This window comes from Micropterus salmoides, unplaced genomic scaffold, assembly GCF_014851395.1.
Source record: "Micropterus salmoides isolate LMB-PRFRI ecotype aquatic unplaced genomic scaffold, ASM1485139v1 Ms_hic_scaffold_7, whole genome shotgun sequence".
In the NCBI taxonomy this organism is placed as follows: domain Eukaryota; kingdom Metazoa; phylum Chordata; class Actinopteri; order Centrarchiformes; family Centrarchidae; genus Micropterus; species Micropterus salmoides.
The window spans coordinates 18,812,944-18,828,104 of record NW_024044459.1 but is presented as its reverse complement, the minus strand read 5'-3'; the positions used below and the strand labels follow the sequence as shown (position 1 = coordinate 18,828,104).

General features: G+C 38.4%; 1 protein-coding gene across 1 annotated transcript; it reads right to left on the bottom strand.

The window, feature by feature from the left end:
* Positions 1 to 945: 945 nt before the first annotated feature.
* cep78 (centrosomal protein 78) lies at positions 946 to 12,342 on the bottom strand. The gene is made up of 16 exons (XM_038704095.1): positions 12,101 to 12,342; positions 10,498 to 10,766; positions 10,154 to 10,329; positions 9,864 to 9,936; positions 9,656 to 9,759; positions 9,306 to 9,480; positions 9,074 to 9,187; positions 8,679 to 8,743; positions 8,486 to 8,588; positions 7,309 to 7,426; positions 7,110 to 7,152; positions 6,801 to 6,935; positions 6,578 to 6,655; positions 5,684 to 5,865; positions 3,562 to 3,730; positions 946 to 3,073 (listed from the first exon to the last, which is right to left on the bottom strand). The coding sequence occupies exons 1-16, from the start codon at positions 12,325 to 12,327 to the stop codon at positions 2,468 to 2,470; spliced, it is 2,637 nt and encodes an 878-aa protein (XP_038560023.1). The 5' UTR covers positions 12,328 to 12,342; the 3' UTR covers positions 946 to 2,467.
* Between the last annotated feature and the right edge of the window lie 2,819 nt (positions 12,343 to 15,161).

Here is a 15,161-nt window from a genome sequence, read left to right as displayed (position 1 = left end):
TTTTATTACATGAGAGTGATAAAGCTCTTGTTCTGCAACTTCAGGGCCAACTTTTCAATTCATTTTATTATTATTAACTAATTATTCACATATTTCAACATAGGAGTTATGAGCTGGTTTGATTTTTTTTTTTTATTTGTGCCTTTTTATCAATATGGTGAATCAATCCAGCGTCAGATCACTCATAAAAACAAATTAAAACTGAACTGACCATTTACCCACTGTCCTTCACAAGTGCTAAAGAGTCATTTTCCATTGTCACACAGGTCAAGAAATATCAAAGGAGGAACTTCAGTACTTGCTTAATGCCCTGCTGACAGAAATTCCGGACCGGGAACCATGAAGAGTGCCACACCATCAAATGATGACTTCAACTTTGTCATTCTTTGTTTTCCATGAACCAGTTTTGGTCTGACTTCAAGTTATGTTTCAACATCCCTAACTTGTCGCTTCACTTTCACTCTTACTATATAATCACTTGTTCCTATTGTTTAAGTTTTCTTACTGGTAAATGCTAAAACACAGTAACAGTTTGCAAGCATTAGCCACCATAAGCTAGTATTCATACCAGACCAAGGTTGTAGAAGCAAAATCTCTGAGTGTAGTGAATTGAGCATCGTGTTTATGAAATCAGCGCGTCATTTGTGAGAGGAATGCTATTTTTTCTTTTAATAGTTACACAGTCAAGCTTTAAACTGAATAAGTGTTTGTTTGTTTTTTTAAGAGTATGGCTGGGATGTTGCACAAATGCCTCACAGAAATTTGAGAAGGGTGGTTTTACTATAGGAAAACTGCTCCAGCATTAAGTCAAGATCAGGCCAGCCTCAACAGTGACCCAGGTTGTTATAGCAACTGTGCATAAACTGTGAAATTGTTTCATATTGTGCACTGAAACATCAGAGACAGCTATCACGCATTGTCCCGAGACAACACAGTCCAACTCCGTCTTGTTCTTCGCTCTTTAATGCACACATTAAAGTTTTATGTAAACTACACAGACAGGGGAAAAAAGAGATGTGACAAAATTATATCATTTCCATCAGAAACTATCTTTGTACACAAGTAAGAAATAAAATCTCTACATCAGTCTTTAAAATATCAGTACATATATTTGTAAAAGAGGTGTCTGAGAAAAAAGTACCACAAAAGACCACTGCAAGAATCAAAGATTACGTAACACTGACAATACTTTACAGTGAAACACACACACAGCTGTACTTTTGGCTTTTGCTGGTGTTTGGTGCACAGACAGGCCAACAGAACACTCTGTCCTACTCTAACCCACAAACATCATGCTCTGGTCCCATTACTTTGTCTCTCAGTACACAGCTTCAAAACACACCGTAAACAGCAAATGTCGTAACAGATTTTGGTCCAGCATCTAGAAAGTTGGGAGACACAGGTCCAGAACAGTTTCACCCTCTAACAAGGTGGAAGGAATGGATAGTACCAGTGGGAATGGGAAAACTGTAACACATGCAGCACTGAGAATAAATGTTAGTAAAACCAGGGTATTTCAGCAAGCAGCCTTTAGGAATTTCTGTCTAAACCATAGACTGTATGAAAAGGTCAAAACACACTGATTTTATGAGTGAATATTTACTTTAGTGTTAGTTCACTACTACTGCATGTACAGTATATTAGGGCATACTAAAAACTGAAATTTTGTGATGATGCATTTTTAAAATTTGGAGTTTTTAACTTAGAAGCTCAAGCACAACTTGAAACTGCTAACATGTTTATTAAAAAAATTTACTTCAGAGCAGTGCAGGCTCATTACACAGGAACAACAAAATGATACTATTTTACATCATAACATTTTTTTAAAAAAAGGACAAATTAAATACAAAAAATAAATGTCTCTACATAAGCATTCACATCTAAAAAAAATGTGTAAAACATCCATAAAAAGAGAAAACAAGCAGTGAATAATTTACTAAAAGCTTTAAGATTGTAATTTCCCTTAAAGGTTTGATGCATTCCCACATGAAACATTGGGAGGAACTTGATTTGCACACTTGAATCAAGACTTGATTGGGTTGGGCTTAGTTTGGAGACCCAAATATCTACTATCACATTTTACTGAGTAAAAGTGTTACATTGTGCATGCACCAAAGTGGAAAATGCATCTGCAAAAAAAGTTATGCTTTCCCAAAAGAAAAGGAAAAACGTCAAAAATATTTTTTTTGCTTTCTTTGACACTTTTGTCTCAATCACTAACTAAAATTTGAATCTCATGGGACAGTCAATTGTACTTCTGCTTTGGCAAGATGTTTAATAAATGTCTCATTCTCATGCTCTCTCCCTAAAATGAAATAACTGAGTTTGCAGATGTAGGAAATGAAACAAAGTCTCTAGAGTTAAAAGAAATATGTACGAAATCTACATTCTCAAGATGTAACGAGAAACACTTTAAAGGAGAATGCACTTATAACAGACACAGACAGAGCTTTTCATATTTCTCTGGTCAGAAGGATTCATTATCGGACTGCCTGTCCAAACCGCCCAGAGACCTGATCTGCTCCAGAGTCTCCCTTCCAGGGTAGGCTTTCCCCTCTGACCCTTCTGACCCTGACTGGCCTTCTGTCACCAGCCTTCCCTGTCCCCTGTTCCTGGATCCTAATGGTCCCACAGGCTCTGTCTTGTCACTTATAACGTCACAAGCACTTGATCTTCCGGATCCAGCAACAGAGCTGTTGCTGTGAGAAGCATGACTGTAAGCATAGCTGTTGTTGAAGCTGTATCCATGGGAACTGTTGCTTCTGTGAGAGCTACTGCTGTTCTTGGGATGGCTTGGTTGAGTCTGAAACGTTTTACCTAAGGAAACCTTATCAAAGGATTTTTGGCTACGGAAACTGTGCTCAGAACACAAGTCATGCTGGGTATCAGGCTTTGAATATTTATCTGGTTCCTCTGCTCCACCTACACCAGGGTCTACCGCAGGTCCAGAAGCCCGACTGAAGGTTAAATCTAGCAGCCTGTCTTCACTCAAGGACTCCATGACTAAGGATGGAGGTCTGTGAGCGGTGGTGTCCACTTGTCTACCAGGGCGAGCAGGCATGTCATTGTTTACCTAAAGATAGAAAGTGGAGGTTTGATGACAAAAATGGACTAACACAGACAAATCTTTAAATTAGCCCATGAATGTAATGTTACTACCAAAGACAGGGAGAGACTATAACAACTGAATGTCTCATTATGGTATACATCAATTTGTAGAGTGCTATGAAAAATATAAATCCTCAAATTTGACATAGAGATGGTATAGAATAGGTCAAGTTAATTGTAATTTCAACTTAATGCGGTTCCACAGTGTCACAGCTCAGATATACGATGGAAATGTTTGAGGTGCACAGTGCCTCTTGCAGAAGGCAAGTTTGCGGTGCTGTTAAGCAATTCATACTTTGAACCAAAATGCTACATTTGCATATGGATTTAAAGTCTCTTATGGTCAAGTAGACTCAGTTTTAAAACTGCATGCTGTAAACTACAAGCAAACATGAAACTGAAACACTGCGCACAGTCACATGGCAAGCGTTTCCTAGACACTGCTTTGCATACCCTTAGCAAAGGCGAAGCATCAGTCTGTGGCCGAACTTCCCGATACTCCCCTCTAGTCAGTGATGCTGCGCCACCCAAATGTGACTGTATAGTGGAGGAGAGCTGAGGTCTTCCTGGAGGGTGGAAATCTGACTTGTCAATTCCAGCCAGTGAAGCTAGCTGACCTAGCCTACATAAAAAAAAGAGATGAAAGCCATTAAAATTAAGGGTCAAGAGTTGGCACATAGATTTAATTCATGCACTAATGAAGTGCACGCCAAAATAATATGAGATCTTGAATTGGTAAATGTTAACAAATGCTACCTTACATACAAGTGGCTTTTTTTTACCAGAGAAAATGTCAACTGAGAGGCCACATGCATTAGGATTAATTACTTCAAGATATAATGAACTGCTATTAGATGTAATGCTAAAAGCACTGAATGGCAACCATAGAGAGAAGCTTCTTTCTATATAGTGTGGACATGGTGGGGCACTGATGTCCTGATGATATGAAGCAATATTTTACAAACACAGGGATTACAAAGTGAAGGCCTGACTACAAAGATAGTGGCCACAAAAAAATGCAATGTAAATGCATGTAGCAAAGACAGCAAAGTAAGACATAGTCCATATTCAAGGACAATACTGGGTAGATTTTACTCCCCACCTATTGACTGCATCTTATGCCTCTGGTTTCAGAACAACTCAGCATCCTTTAATGGCCCTTAAGTATGGATCAAGGTAAACAATGAAATAAATGAATTTGAAACAAAATAAGCAAAGGAATTTATTACCACAATAAAAGGCTCAAAGAGGAGAGAATTGGTGCTTCGGTCACAGTGAAACTCATCCACACAGAATGAAACTCTCATCTGAAATGAGCTCAGCACCAGATTTCCAAATACTGGAAGCCAACAGAACCAAAACAAACAGACTAGTGTTGTCAAAGGTTAGGTCAGAATGAAACAGAAATCTAATACTACATCTATGGTAAGTCAATTTAAAACATTCAAAAACAAGCCCAGAATTTTTGGGAAATGTACTCGTTTATTACTTGAAAGGAAATCTATTACATCTTTATGCATATTGCACAAAGGGTCTTAAAATACCTAATGGTTCCACTTTGACTTCTGATTGTCATGCAGTCTAGTATGATGCACATCAACTACACAACTTCATGTGGTTCTCCATACATTTTTAAAGCTTCCCGGGAAACGAAACAAATGTTCACTTTTGGCCTCAGGTGAAGATGCCCACAGTGGTCATTCAGAGTTGGCCTCAGGTGTCTCCAACGCCCATAACGACTATCAACAGGTATCGATCATCTTGACAACGACCCCAGAGACATTAAATAGCTGAGTTTCCCTACCCCAAACAAAGTCACAGCAGCAAAGCCTTGATTGACAGTATTATTGGCCTATGGCTGACATGTTAGACAACTTCTAAATCCAGCAGACACAAAGCAACATGGGTCTCCTATTGGAGTTGTGCAAAATGTCCTCTAATCTCCCGCTTGTAGATCTGGTTTGGCTCACCAGTGCCTGAAAATTAAGATCTGGGTCTCTAACTCTCATCTGTCATTTACTTTTGCTTTGAATCATTTTGTGCTGAGGCAGGTATCGCATACTTGTCTGAACTTATGTAATTATCTTCCTATGGCTTTCTATTGGGAGTTCAGGGAAAGCCACATGGTCTTTGTAAAAAAAATATCAAACATTTGCTACTTCTTTAATGCAAAAAGTCCCCTAGTAAGAGTTTTTGACTGATGGTCGACTGTAGTACCTTGTGAACATTTAATTGAAAACAAACAGACAAAAAACAGATTGTTGTTATTGTGTTCCAAAAAGAAATACACTAAAAACTAAATCAGATTAAGGAACATATAAAAAAGGAAACAATAATAGTTGAATTAATTCATAAAAGCTTTCTATTGGAATTCTGTCAGAGTGCAATTCCATTTTGACACAGGGTGTAACATATTCCCACGTGGGAAATGCCAATATGACAATACAAATTAAAAAAAAACACAGAAAAAAACAGAAATGACCGGAGATACATATTGAAACTTAAAGTTTGAGATGTAGCTCTGGTGGCAGGTGTAAAGAGTAATGTTATATTAGCCAGTTTTAAGAATACCCACCCAGCATCCTTGAGTAGATCCAGGAAAGCATGGAACTTGGTAAAGGAGTTCTCAATGCTCTCGAGGACTGCCTCGTCTTCAAGTGCACTGAAAGCAGGGGGTGCTGATGTGGAGCCAGTGGCGGCAAGTGCCTCTGACAGGGAGAGGTTGGCTCTACGAAGACGGGCATTCTCCAACTCATACTGAATAGAAATTTAAAAAAAAGGACATAAAAGGGCATATTTAAGCCAGTTATATGGACATAATACAGTACTGTAAGGGTTAGGTTAACCATTACACTCAAGTGTTTCATAAGCATGAATGTCTGTCGGTTTGATACGTTATTTTGATATGTTTTTTTTACTTGCTGATGCAGATATTTAGAGAGCAGGGCGGCTGGCCATGGGCCGCTATATAGTACCAATATCAAAACAAAGAAAGTCATATATAATTCCATTACTCCATGCAAAGTACAATCTATCATATACATGATTATCTGAGCCAGTAACATGTTATTTTAAATGGAAATTTTATTTATTAATTAAATAGAAAAATACATTGGTTTATGCTGTATGAGAACATGACTAAGGGAAAGTGGAGTACGGTTTGTCAGAAGTGATGTCATTCAACTGCGTTATTCGCTACAGTATAATAATATATATTTAACGCTATGGAGCTTTTTCCCAATTTTAGACTGAACAACCAACACTTAATTTGTAGTTATAATGACAATAATTATCTAAAACCCACTTCAATGTGGCAGCTGATCATCAAGCTATATTCAGTTTGCATGGAAGAAGGATTCTGCTGTGTCATACCATAAACTTTGGCTTTTACAAACATTAACAGCAAAGTTCACAAAAAATAAATAACAGGCCAAAAATCGCATGTCAGTATTTTTGAGATTATCATTACCTCCATGAGCCTTGACTCAGCTTTCAGTCTGGCCCTGCGCTCCTCTGCCAGTCTCAGACAACACTCTTTCAGCTCCATCTGCAGGACATGAACCAGAATACACACACAAATACACAGCATTAAAGTGCTTCAAAGTAAACTGATTAGGTCCAAAATTGTTGCCTTTGTCTTGTCTACAAAACTTCAAAAGTTGCAGTTTGGGAACTAGTTAGATGTGACTAACCTGCACATGTTCAAACTGCCGTCCAGTGATCCTGTCCAGAGAGGATGGTCTCTGGTCTACCTCCACCACCACTTCTTCGTCTTCCTCCTCTCCCTCCGAATCTGACTCCACGGTGACCTTCACTGTAGCTGCACCCTAATTTCAACAGATGAACCCCTTTTATTGACAGGGCTCTGGATCTATTTTCTACTCCAGAAAGTCTCTGGCAAATCATCTGAAATTAATCCAATCCATACTTGCTTGAAATACTGCTGTCAAGATGAGTCTTTTAAAGAGTAAAACACTGTACAAAAACAAAAGAAAACTCACCTGAAAGCTGTGATCTATCACACTGACTCCAGGAGGCATACCTCTGCAACAAAGGCATCCAACATAATAGTAGTCTTTGATGACTGAGCTCCATCAAATAAAATAACAAATAGGATGTCCTAAGTTCATAAATGGTGTCTATTTAAAAAAAAACAAAAAAAAAAACTGAAAGTAAATTAGTTTGCTGACATCTTCTCACCTCTGTCGTTCAGCTCTTGCAGCAGCCCGCCAAGGTACACATCGGGAGCGGGAAAAGGGCTTCTGTGTCTGAGCAACGCCTGAACTCCGCCCTCCAGAAGATGGTCCTTTACGAGAGGCTGCACCAGAAAGAGAGCCATGTAAAGAAGTACAAATTCACAACCACAGTGAGGTTTTCTGGGAGCATTGGCAATTGGGGTCTGTTCTTGAACAAGGACAAACAAAATCATGGATGCAAGGCCCTCACGGAGTTCAATGCACTTCGGTGAATAATCCTGATTCCATGATATGTATAACAATTCCTGGCGTTAATATGAGTTAATTACTACATTAATTACTGGTAATGAGGGAGTGGTATACGATGTATCCATCAGGTGCTTTACAGCCACAAATGCAGGATTATGTATTAAGTACGTGTTGACTATGGTGTAGGGTGAGGATCTACAGAATAAACCACATTAAGCACTTAAGAGACAATTTTCTAGTTTCTTTCTGCACCGGTCAGCAGAGCTATCTGGAGTAACAAAGGGAGAACAGGATGACAATGAATAGTGTTCTTACCATGTCTCCAGATGACTTAAAAGCCAAAAGGACAGAAGTCAGAAAGAGACAATATAAGACTGAGATAACACAGTGGTTCTCAAAGTGGGGTCTGGGAACCCCAAGGGGTCCTTGAGGGGGTTCCAGGGGTCCACAGCAAAAAGAAGAATACTTAATCTTTGTTATAATTCTATCTGTAAGTAGCACAGTGACCGAATGTTTGACTGTTTTGGTCATGGGTCTCTCCTCCTATCAGATGAGGAACCCTGGGACAAAATCAAATGGGGGTCCATGGTCTAATTTGTGTTAGTTTAGGGGTCCCTGATGTGAAAAAGTTTGAGAACCACTGAGAATCCACTTTTGCACAGGCTGTAGACAGTTGCAGTTTTGCATTTCAACTTTATCTAAATGCCAAATTGGCAATTCTTTTTATAAATCAGTATGTCACTTAGTCACACAGTAATATACAAGATATTTTATACATATTTATGAGCCTGATGAATTGCTGAGACAAGACCCTTTTGCCAATTTTAATAAAAAGAGAAAATATCAAATAAATATTTTTATGGGCTGATTGTGTGGTCACTGCTAAAAATATCTGTAGTATGTTTTGTTTGACCAAGGATCGAACGACTTACCTATTCTAAATGTAGCTTTTCCTCTGACTGTACTGGGTAGTGCTCGTTTCTTCGGACCAGAAACTCCCTGAGGCTCTGTAGCCGCAGGCTTGATCCAGCAGTACTGCAGCATAACATAAGGAAGATACAAGCCATCTGTGACAAAATATTTTTTCTTAAACTTTGAATGATGACATTAGCTCCAGACACTGACCTCGGGTGACTGTCCATCAGCATTCATTAGTACTTTCTCTATTATTGTTTTAATTAGGACCTTGTCTGTAAAGGAAAAACATTTAGCAAGGACAATGCTTTTTCAGAGATGTTTCTGAACATTATAAAGAAATTTTAAAGTAAGCATTTTACTGGTATGAAAACTCTACATACTGGAAAGTTGGTTAGAATGAGTATGCAATGGGGACATAGCTAAATAAAAGTGTAACAATGCGCTAGCTGCGCCTAGAGGCTGTAATGTTTATTACACCCACAATACAGACATGCTGTGAGGAAACAAACAACATACCAATTACTTATCATTTTGACCAAAGTTCTATGCAGTGTGAAAAAAATCTATAAACTGTTATGACTTTGGTTGAGGTAGCTTCTTACCAACTAAGGGGTTATTACGAATATCTAGCACACAAAGAGCAGAATTAGTTTTCAAGGCTTCCAGCAAACGACGAGCTCCTTCATTGGACAGACCACACCTCTGCAGGTCCACAGCTGTTCAACAAGCCACACAAAAGAAACAGAAAACCTGAGCACCTTTCCATCAAAAAGGAAAACAGTAACAACAAAACAATCTGTTGTATTTGTCTTTCTTTCTCACACACCTACTAACCTTTAACCCAGAGGTCCTCGACCAGTTCATGTGCAAGAGCAGCAGCGCCCCGGTCCCCAATCAAAGTGTTACAGTTTAGCGTGATACGCCGGAGACCTCCCATTCCCTCAAACTGTGGCTGTCGATACCTGAGAGACTCTGCCCATGCGGTACCATGCCTCTGCATTCCCTGATGCTGAGGAAAAAACAATACAAAAAATACAAACATGTCTTTTTGGTAATGCAAATCATTTGTTTTTACAAAAGGTTGGAGTTTAAAATAATTAACTGCATGTCACTACAGTTGACAGAGTCCATAACGTTTTAAAAATAGTATGCCAGATAAAGTCTTAAAAAGGCACATATTATACCTTGATGATGTTGGCCATATGCTCTGCCCCTCTCCAGGTGAGATTGCATCCTGTAAAATCCACCATCCTGATGCTTGTAGAATACTTCACACTTTGGCAAATGACTAAAACATGTGAAAATGGCAGTTATAAAGACAACATGCTGACTTATAGTACAATTGTGTGAAGGATTTCTGAAGGAAAAAATGAATACTGTGAATATACATACCTTCTAAGCCCTCATCAGTGATTGGACAGTTAGCCAGCGAAAGGTTTTCCAAGGACACACTTTTTGCCAAACCCTGAAATGTAATGGCTCATACTTTTTAGTTGTTAGCAAATTCCACTCTTGAACAGAGGAGCTGTTAATCAATACCCAGATTCAGTGTCTCACACATCCAAACATTATGTTTCCTCCTCAAAGACGTTTATTATTTCTATTCACTCACAGCTCAGAAATTGCTTCCAGTAATAGAGAGCGAAGAAAGAAGTGGCAAATGCAAATCATATGGTTTTTACCTTTGTCATATTGATGAGGTCCCTCTCTCTCAGTGGAAGTCCATTAAGCTGCAGAGTCTTGAGGTTGGGAGAGACAGTCAGACACTCTCTCAGGGCCTTGCACAACTTAAATGTCATGTCCTTAGAGCGAATGGCTGGGATCTTCTTCTTGAAGCTAGACTTATAGTACCTTCTATCTGAAATTTGTGGTGATATGAGTTAATGTTTACATGCAAAATTAATGTCATTCAAGTTTCTAATTGAATTTACCCTGTGCATGTTTCAATAACATAGCTAATAAAAAGGTTATAAAATGTTTCCCCCCTCACTGTTATTTGATGTATCAGGTTTATTTTCTGCCTTACCTGTGTCTCCAGAACCCAGACTAGCTTGGTATGTGCTACTTATTGCAATGTGGTGCAAGTGTTTGTTAATGCAGATAGAGCTGAGAATGGGTGGCCAGTCTGTGAGTTTGACCATGTCTCCATTAAAGTCCAGCATCCCTTTGTCAAGGTTCATCCTCACAGCAGGGAGAGGGACCGAATCCTGCCTGGCACAGGCAAAGTCATAGTATGCCATGAAGTCCTGGGCACCCTGCCGTCGAATCTGAGCACTGTCTTGAACCATCTTTGATCTAGAAACAAAGTTGTTGTTTTTTTTAGTTAATAGGGTAATGAGGTCTTATCCACTACTGTGGAACTGACCGGGAAACAGTCTCTCCATCTCCATCATTTTGTTTTTAGATAATAAATGGTAGCCTCAATCCGAATCTTGATTTCACCCATTTTAAATGTATATTTGCAGTTAAGGTTAATGTCCGTAGATTATTTAAAGGATAGGTCCACAATTTTCCAAGTCGGTCTTAAAACAATGGTCAGGTGCCCATATGTACATTCAAACAGGTTTTGCTTGCTGTAACCATTTCTCCTGTTCATACTGGCTATTAATATAAGTGGAGGCCAAAACATTTTTTCAAAAGTTTATCTGAAGCTGAATATGAGACTTCAGCAGTCTGAAGTCTCATATTCATCTGATGACACAGAACGCAATTACGCTCACTGAGTGGCAGAAAGACGAGCAGCAGTGTTAGCATACCAACTATTGTTTAAAGACAGACTTGAAAAAGCACAAACCTATTATTTAAGGTAACAACTATTGGAAGAAACAAAAAGTCACACACGCTGTTAATCTCTTGCACCAGCTTTAATTACAGCACTTTGGTCCATTCTGAGTTTTTGCTGAATGACTGAGGATCAAAACATCATAAAGATTATAACGTTATTTACAATTGTTTTGGAGTATTTCACAGTAAGAGTTTAACGTTAGATCCGATGGACGTGGTAATATAACATTCTGATGAGCAAAAACTTTGTAGTAAAGACTTGGCCAATCTTTAGTAATTTGCGTCCTAACAGATTCGCTGACATGTTTAGATACAGTAAGTTATACTGCATTTCCAAAGGTTTTTCTGGTCAGATTGTTTGATATCCTTTTATCAAAAATGTCGAGACAGAGCACCTAAAATGGTAGATAGCAGTTATTATATATTGTGATAGCCCTGATATCATAAACAGGTGGCCAGTAGTGAAGGGTTTTGTTTGTAGAGCCAACACATCGCCTGTCACCGTTGGTCAACTAATCAGTCTTTCCACCATAGCTGACCTAACTTCCCATTAACGGGTCGCAGATTTCAGTGCAAACACCTGGACGTCAGCGTTTAACCTTAACGTTACAGTGACTTAAAAGCTAAGAGATAGTTTGGTTGTCTAGCATTAATTACAAACAAAGTTGAAATGTACAGTGTATTAGTTTTTTCCTGCCCTATTTGATGCCTAGTTCAACCAGTGGCGTTAGCAAGCTAAGCTCCTAGTAACCGTCGGTTGTTAAGGAGTAACGGTAACTGTCATGTTTTTAGCTGTATTTTCATGCATTATCAACATTTAATTGAACCGAAGTAATTTAATATACCTTTCACATACAACTGAAGGCTCTATCGTCGTGGCACTGTTCTCTTGGTTTTCCTTGGCCACAGTCTGACAACTTGTGCGGACTGTTTTTGTTGACGGCGTGAAGGACCGCTCAAAAGTGGCGCTGTTGTGCCAGCAAAGCTTCCTCGCCCATTTTCTCTTCCTCACTGAGGTCAGTGTGAGTCCATGCAGGGCCCTGCTGCCACCTACCGAAGCGGGGGCAGACATGAACTTTTTTTTGTCTTAGTAGAAAAGGGTTAGGGTTAGGGAATGCAACACACAAACACACACAACACATACGAGATACAAAAGTACATATAGCCTGGGGGACTACAACAAAATAAGAGAAAAATATATTTAAAAATATATATTTTCACAGAAAGACCTTCAAGCGAGTACAGATATTAAGCACCTTCAGAGCCTTTTTGTTGGAAGAGAAACTAATTGTTCTAAAATAACATTAAATTTCTTTCTCAAATACTATAAATAGGAATTTTTTGTTTGTAAAATTGCATTTGTGTAAGTTTGCATGTTCTCCCCGTGTCCGCGTGGGTTCTCTCTGGGTACTCCAGCTTCCTCCCACCACCCAAAGACATGCAGGCTAGGTTAATTGGTGTCTCTAAATTGTCCTTAGGTGTGAATGTGAGTGTGAGTGGTTGTCTGTCTATGTGAGTCCCTGCGATGGACTGGCGACCTGTCCAGGGTGTACCCAGCCTTTCGCCCAATGTCAGCTGGGATAGGCTCCAGCCCCCCGTGACCCTGTAGCTACACAGGATAAGTGGTTGACGATGGATGGATGGAATGAAATAATGGTCGCAGTGTTGCTTTTCATTACTGAAAACCCCAAAAAGGACATTCTGCTGAAACCTGGAATCATTCTGACATGCCTTTATTTCATCATGCCTGGATTACTGCAACAGCCTTTTTACTTGTTTAACCCTAAAATCTATTGATCGACTCCAGACAGTCCAAAACTCAGCTGCCAGGCTTTTAACCAGAACAAATAAATATGACCCCATCACCCCTGTTTTAGCTTCATTACACTGGCTCCCAGTATGTTTAAAATTTTATTGATTACTTTTAAAGCTCTTCATGGCCTCTCGCCTTGTTATATTTCTGACCCCCTCGTCCCATACGCACTGGCACGTACCTTGAGTTCCTCGGCCAGAGGTCTGTTGTCTGTTCCAGAGTCTCAACTGAAAACTAAAGGGGATAATGCGTTTGCAGTCAGGGCCCCAAGGCTCTGGAGCAGCCTGACTGAGAAAATCAGGTCGGCTGAGTCAGTGGAGTCGTTTAAGTCCCTTCTTAAAACATACTTTGATTGGTGAGCCTTTCCCGATTTTATTTGACTTTATTTTATTTTATTTTATTTTATTACATTTATTTTAAACTTTTATTTTAGTCTCTTAAGTGTTTTCTTGCTGTTATTATGTATTTGTTTTTATTTATTGTATTATTTTTACACTTGTTAAAGCACTTTGTAACTTGTTTTTGAAAAGTTCTCTACAAATAAAGATATTATAATATTATTGTAATAAATGTATATACATCCTGCCAAAACTTTTTTACAAAAGTACAGTGCCAAAACAAATGTAATATTGTTTCTATGAGTCTCACAGAAGGTACAGTTAGACACATGAACTCCCTCCTCCCTCATTAATCTAATAGATGGCTTTGAGCATAGGTGTAATTTACACTGAGGACACTGGGGACATTAAAATATAGAAGAAACAAATGCGCACTGTCCACAAAAAGTAACTTAAGCTAAAAAAACTAAACAAAAAACAAGCTACTAATTATGTAGGAATCCAAAGGTAGGCCTACCTGTGTATAGTATTTCCATTTTATGTAAGTTTATGCATTTCAGAGGTACATAGTACTCCTTTCACACAAGTAAGTGGACAGTTACCTATAAATGTCCAGCGTCCTATGTGCCACACTAGCATGCTATATTGCCATGGAATCAGTCTTTAGAAGTATCTCATTGCAATCTGAAGTGTTGTACATGTGCAAGTTTTGACCTGCTGGTGGAGCTATAGAAAAAGTCAGCAGGATTTATCCTCTGGGAACATAAATGTTTCTGCAAAACTTCCTGACAATCCATCAAACAGCTGTTGAGATATCTCACTCTTAACCAAAGTGACCCACTTTCTACTCCACTACATTTGCCTGACAGCTTTAGTTACTTTTCAGATAACAATTTTGCATCCCCTTCCTATTGAATGAAATCCAAATCTAGTGATTTAGAATTAGTTTTTTTTTTGATAAACTGAAGGATTAAGTGGTCATTTGTGGGTTGAAAAAATTATCTGACTTCTTAAGCTAAATAAAAAAACACACATTGGCTCAGTTGGAAAGTGCATTGTCATAAAGCTGACAACAGCGCTGTGCTGAGCTTATGAAAAGACTTTACAAATACATGGGGTTCTCACAGGACAGCAACACTACAAACATGATCTTACAGAATATGATGCACTGCTGTATTGTGCTGATTAAACAGTATATAAAGTATAGTGAAAATGAGCCCAAACTTAAATAACTACAGCTGTAAAATGCAACATACACGTTAAAAAAACACAACATACAAAACATAGGTCTACTAAATAATAAAACACAGACAGTGACCATTTTTTGCATAATGAGTCTTTTGCTGGTAATACTTAAATACATTTATTTATGTAAAGTTTTGAATGCAAGGCTTTTACTTTAAGTGGAGTATTTTCAGTGTGGTATTGCTACTTTTACATAGGCTAAGTATAACATCTGAATACTTCTTCCACCCCTGTGTGTGACAATGCCAAAAAGGAAAGTAGAGGACACATCTATGTATTTTTGGATGACAAGAAAGTGTACAATAGATTTTAAATGAACAACCCTTTTTCATTTAAACAGTATATGCATTAGTTAGAATGATTTGATTGAGACACATAGTATTTTATATGAAAGAAAAAAAAGAACAAAACTGTAGTCTTAATCTTTGGGGCAAGCATAGTTTATATCATTGTTAAACTTTGAGTAAATAATATCTTGATGATATGGTATTATTATTCTACATCATCATT

Excerpts from the sequence above, each read along its gene's own strand:
- cep78 (XM_038704095.1), bottom strand. The coding sequence starts at position 12,327 with ATGTCTGCCCCCGCTTCGGTAGGTGGCAGCAGGGCCCTGCATGGACTC. Across the intron at positions 9,937-10,153 it reads ACCTCATCAATATGACAAAG|GGTTTGGCAAAAAGTGTGTC; the intron begins GTAAAAACCATA and ends ATTACATTTCAG. Across the intron at positions 9,481-9,655 it reads ATATGGCCAACATCATCAAG|CATCAGGGAATGCAGAGGCA; the intron begins GTATAATATGTG and ends TTTTTTCCTCAG.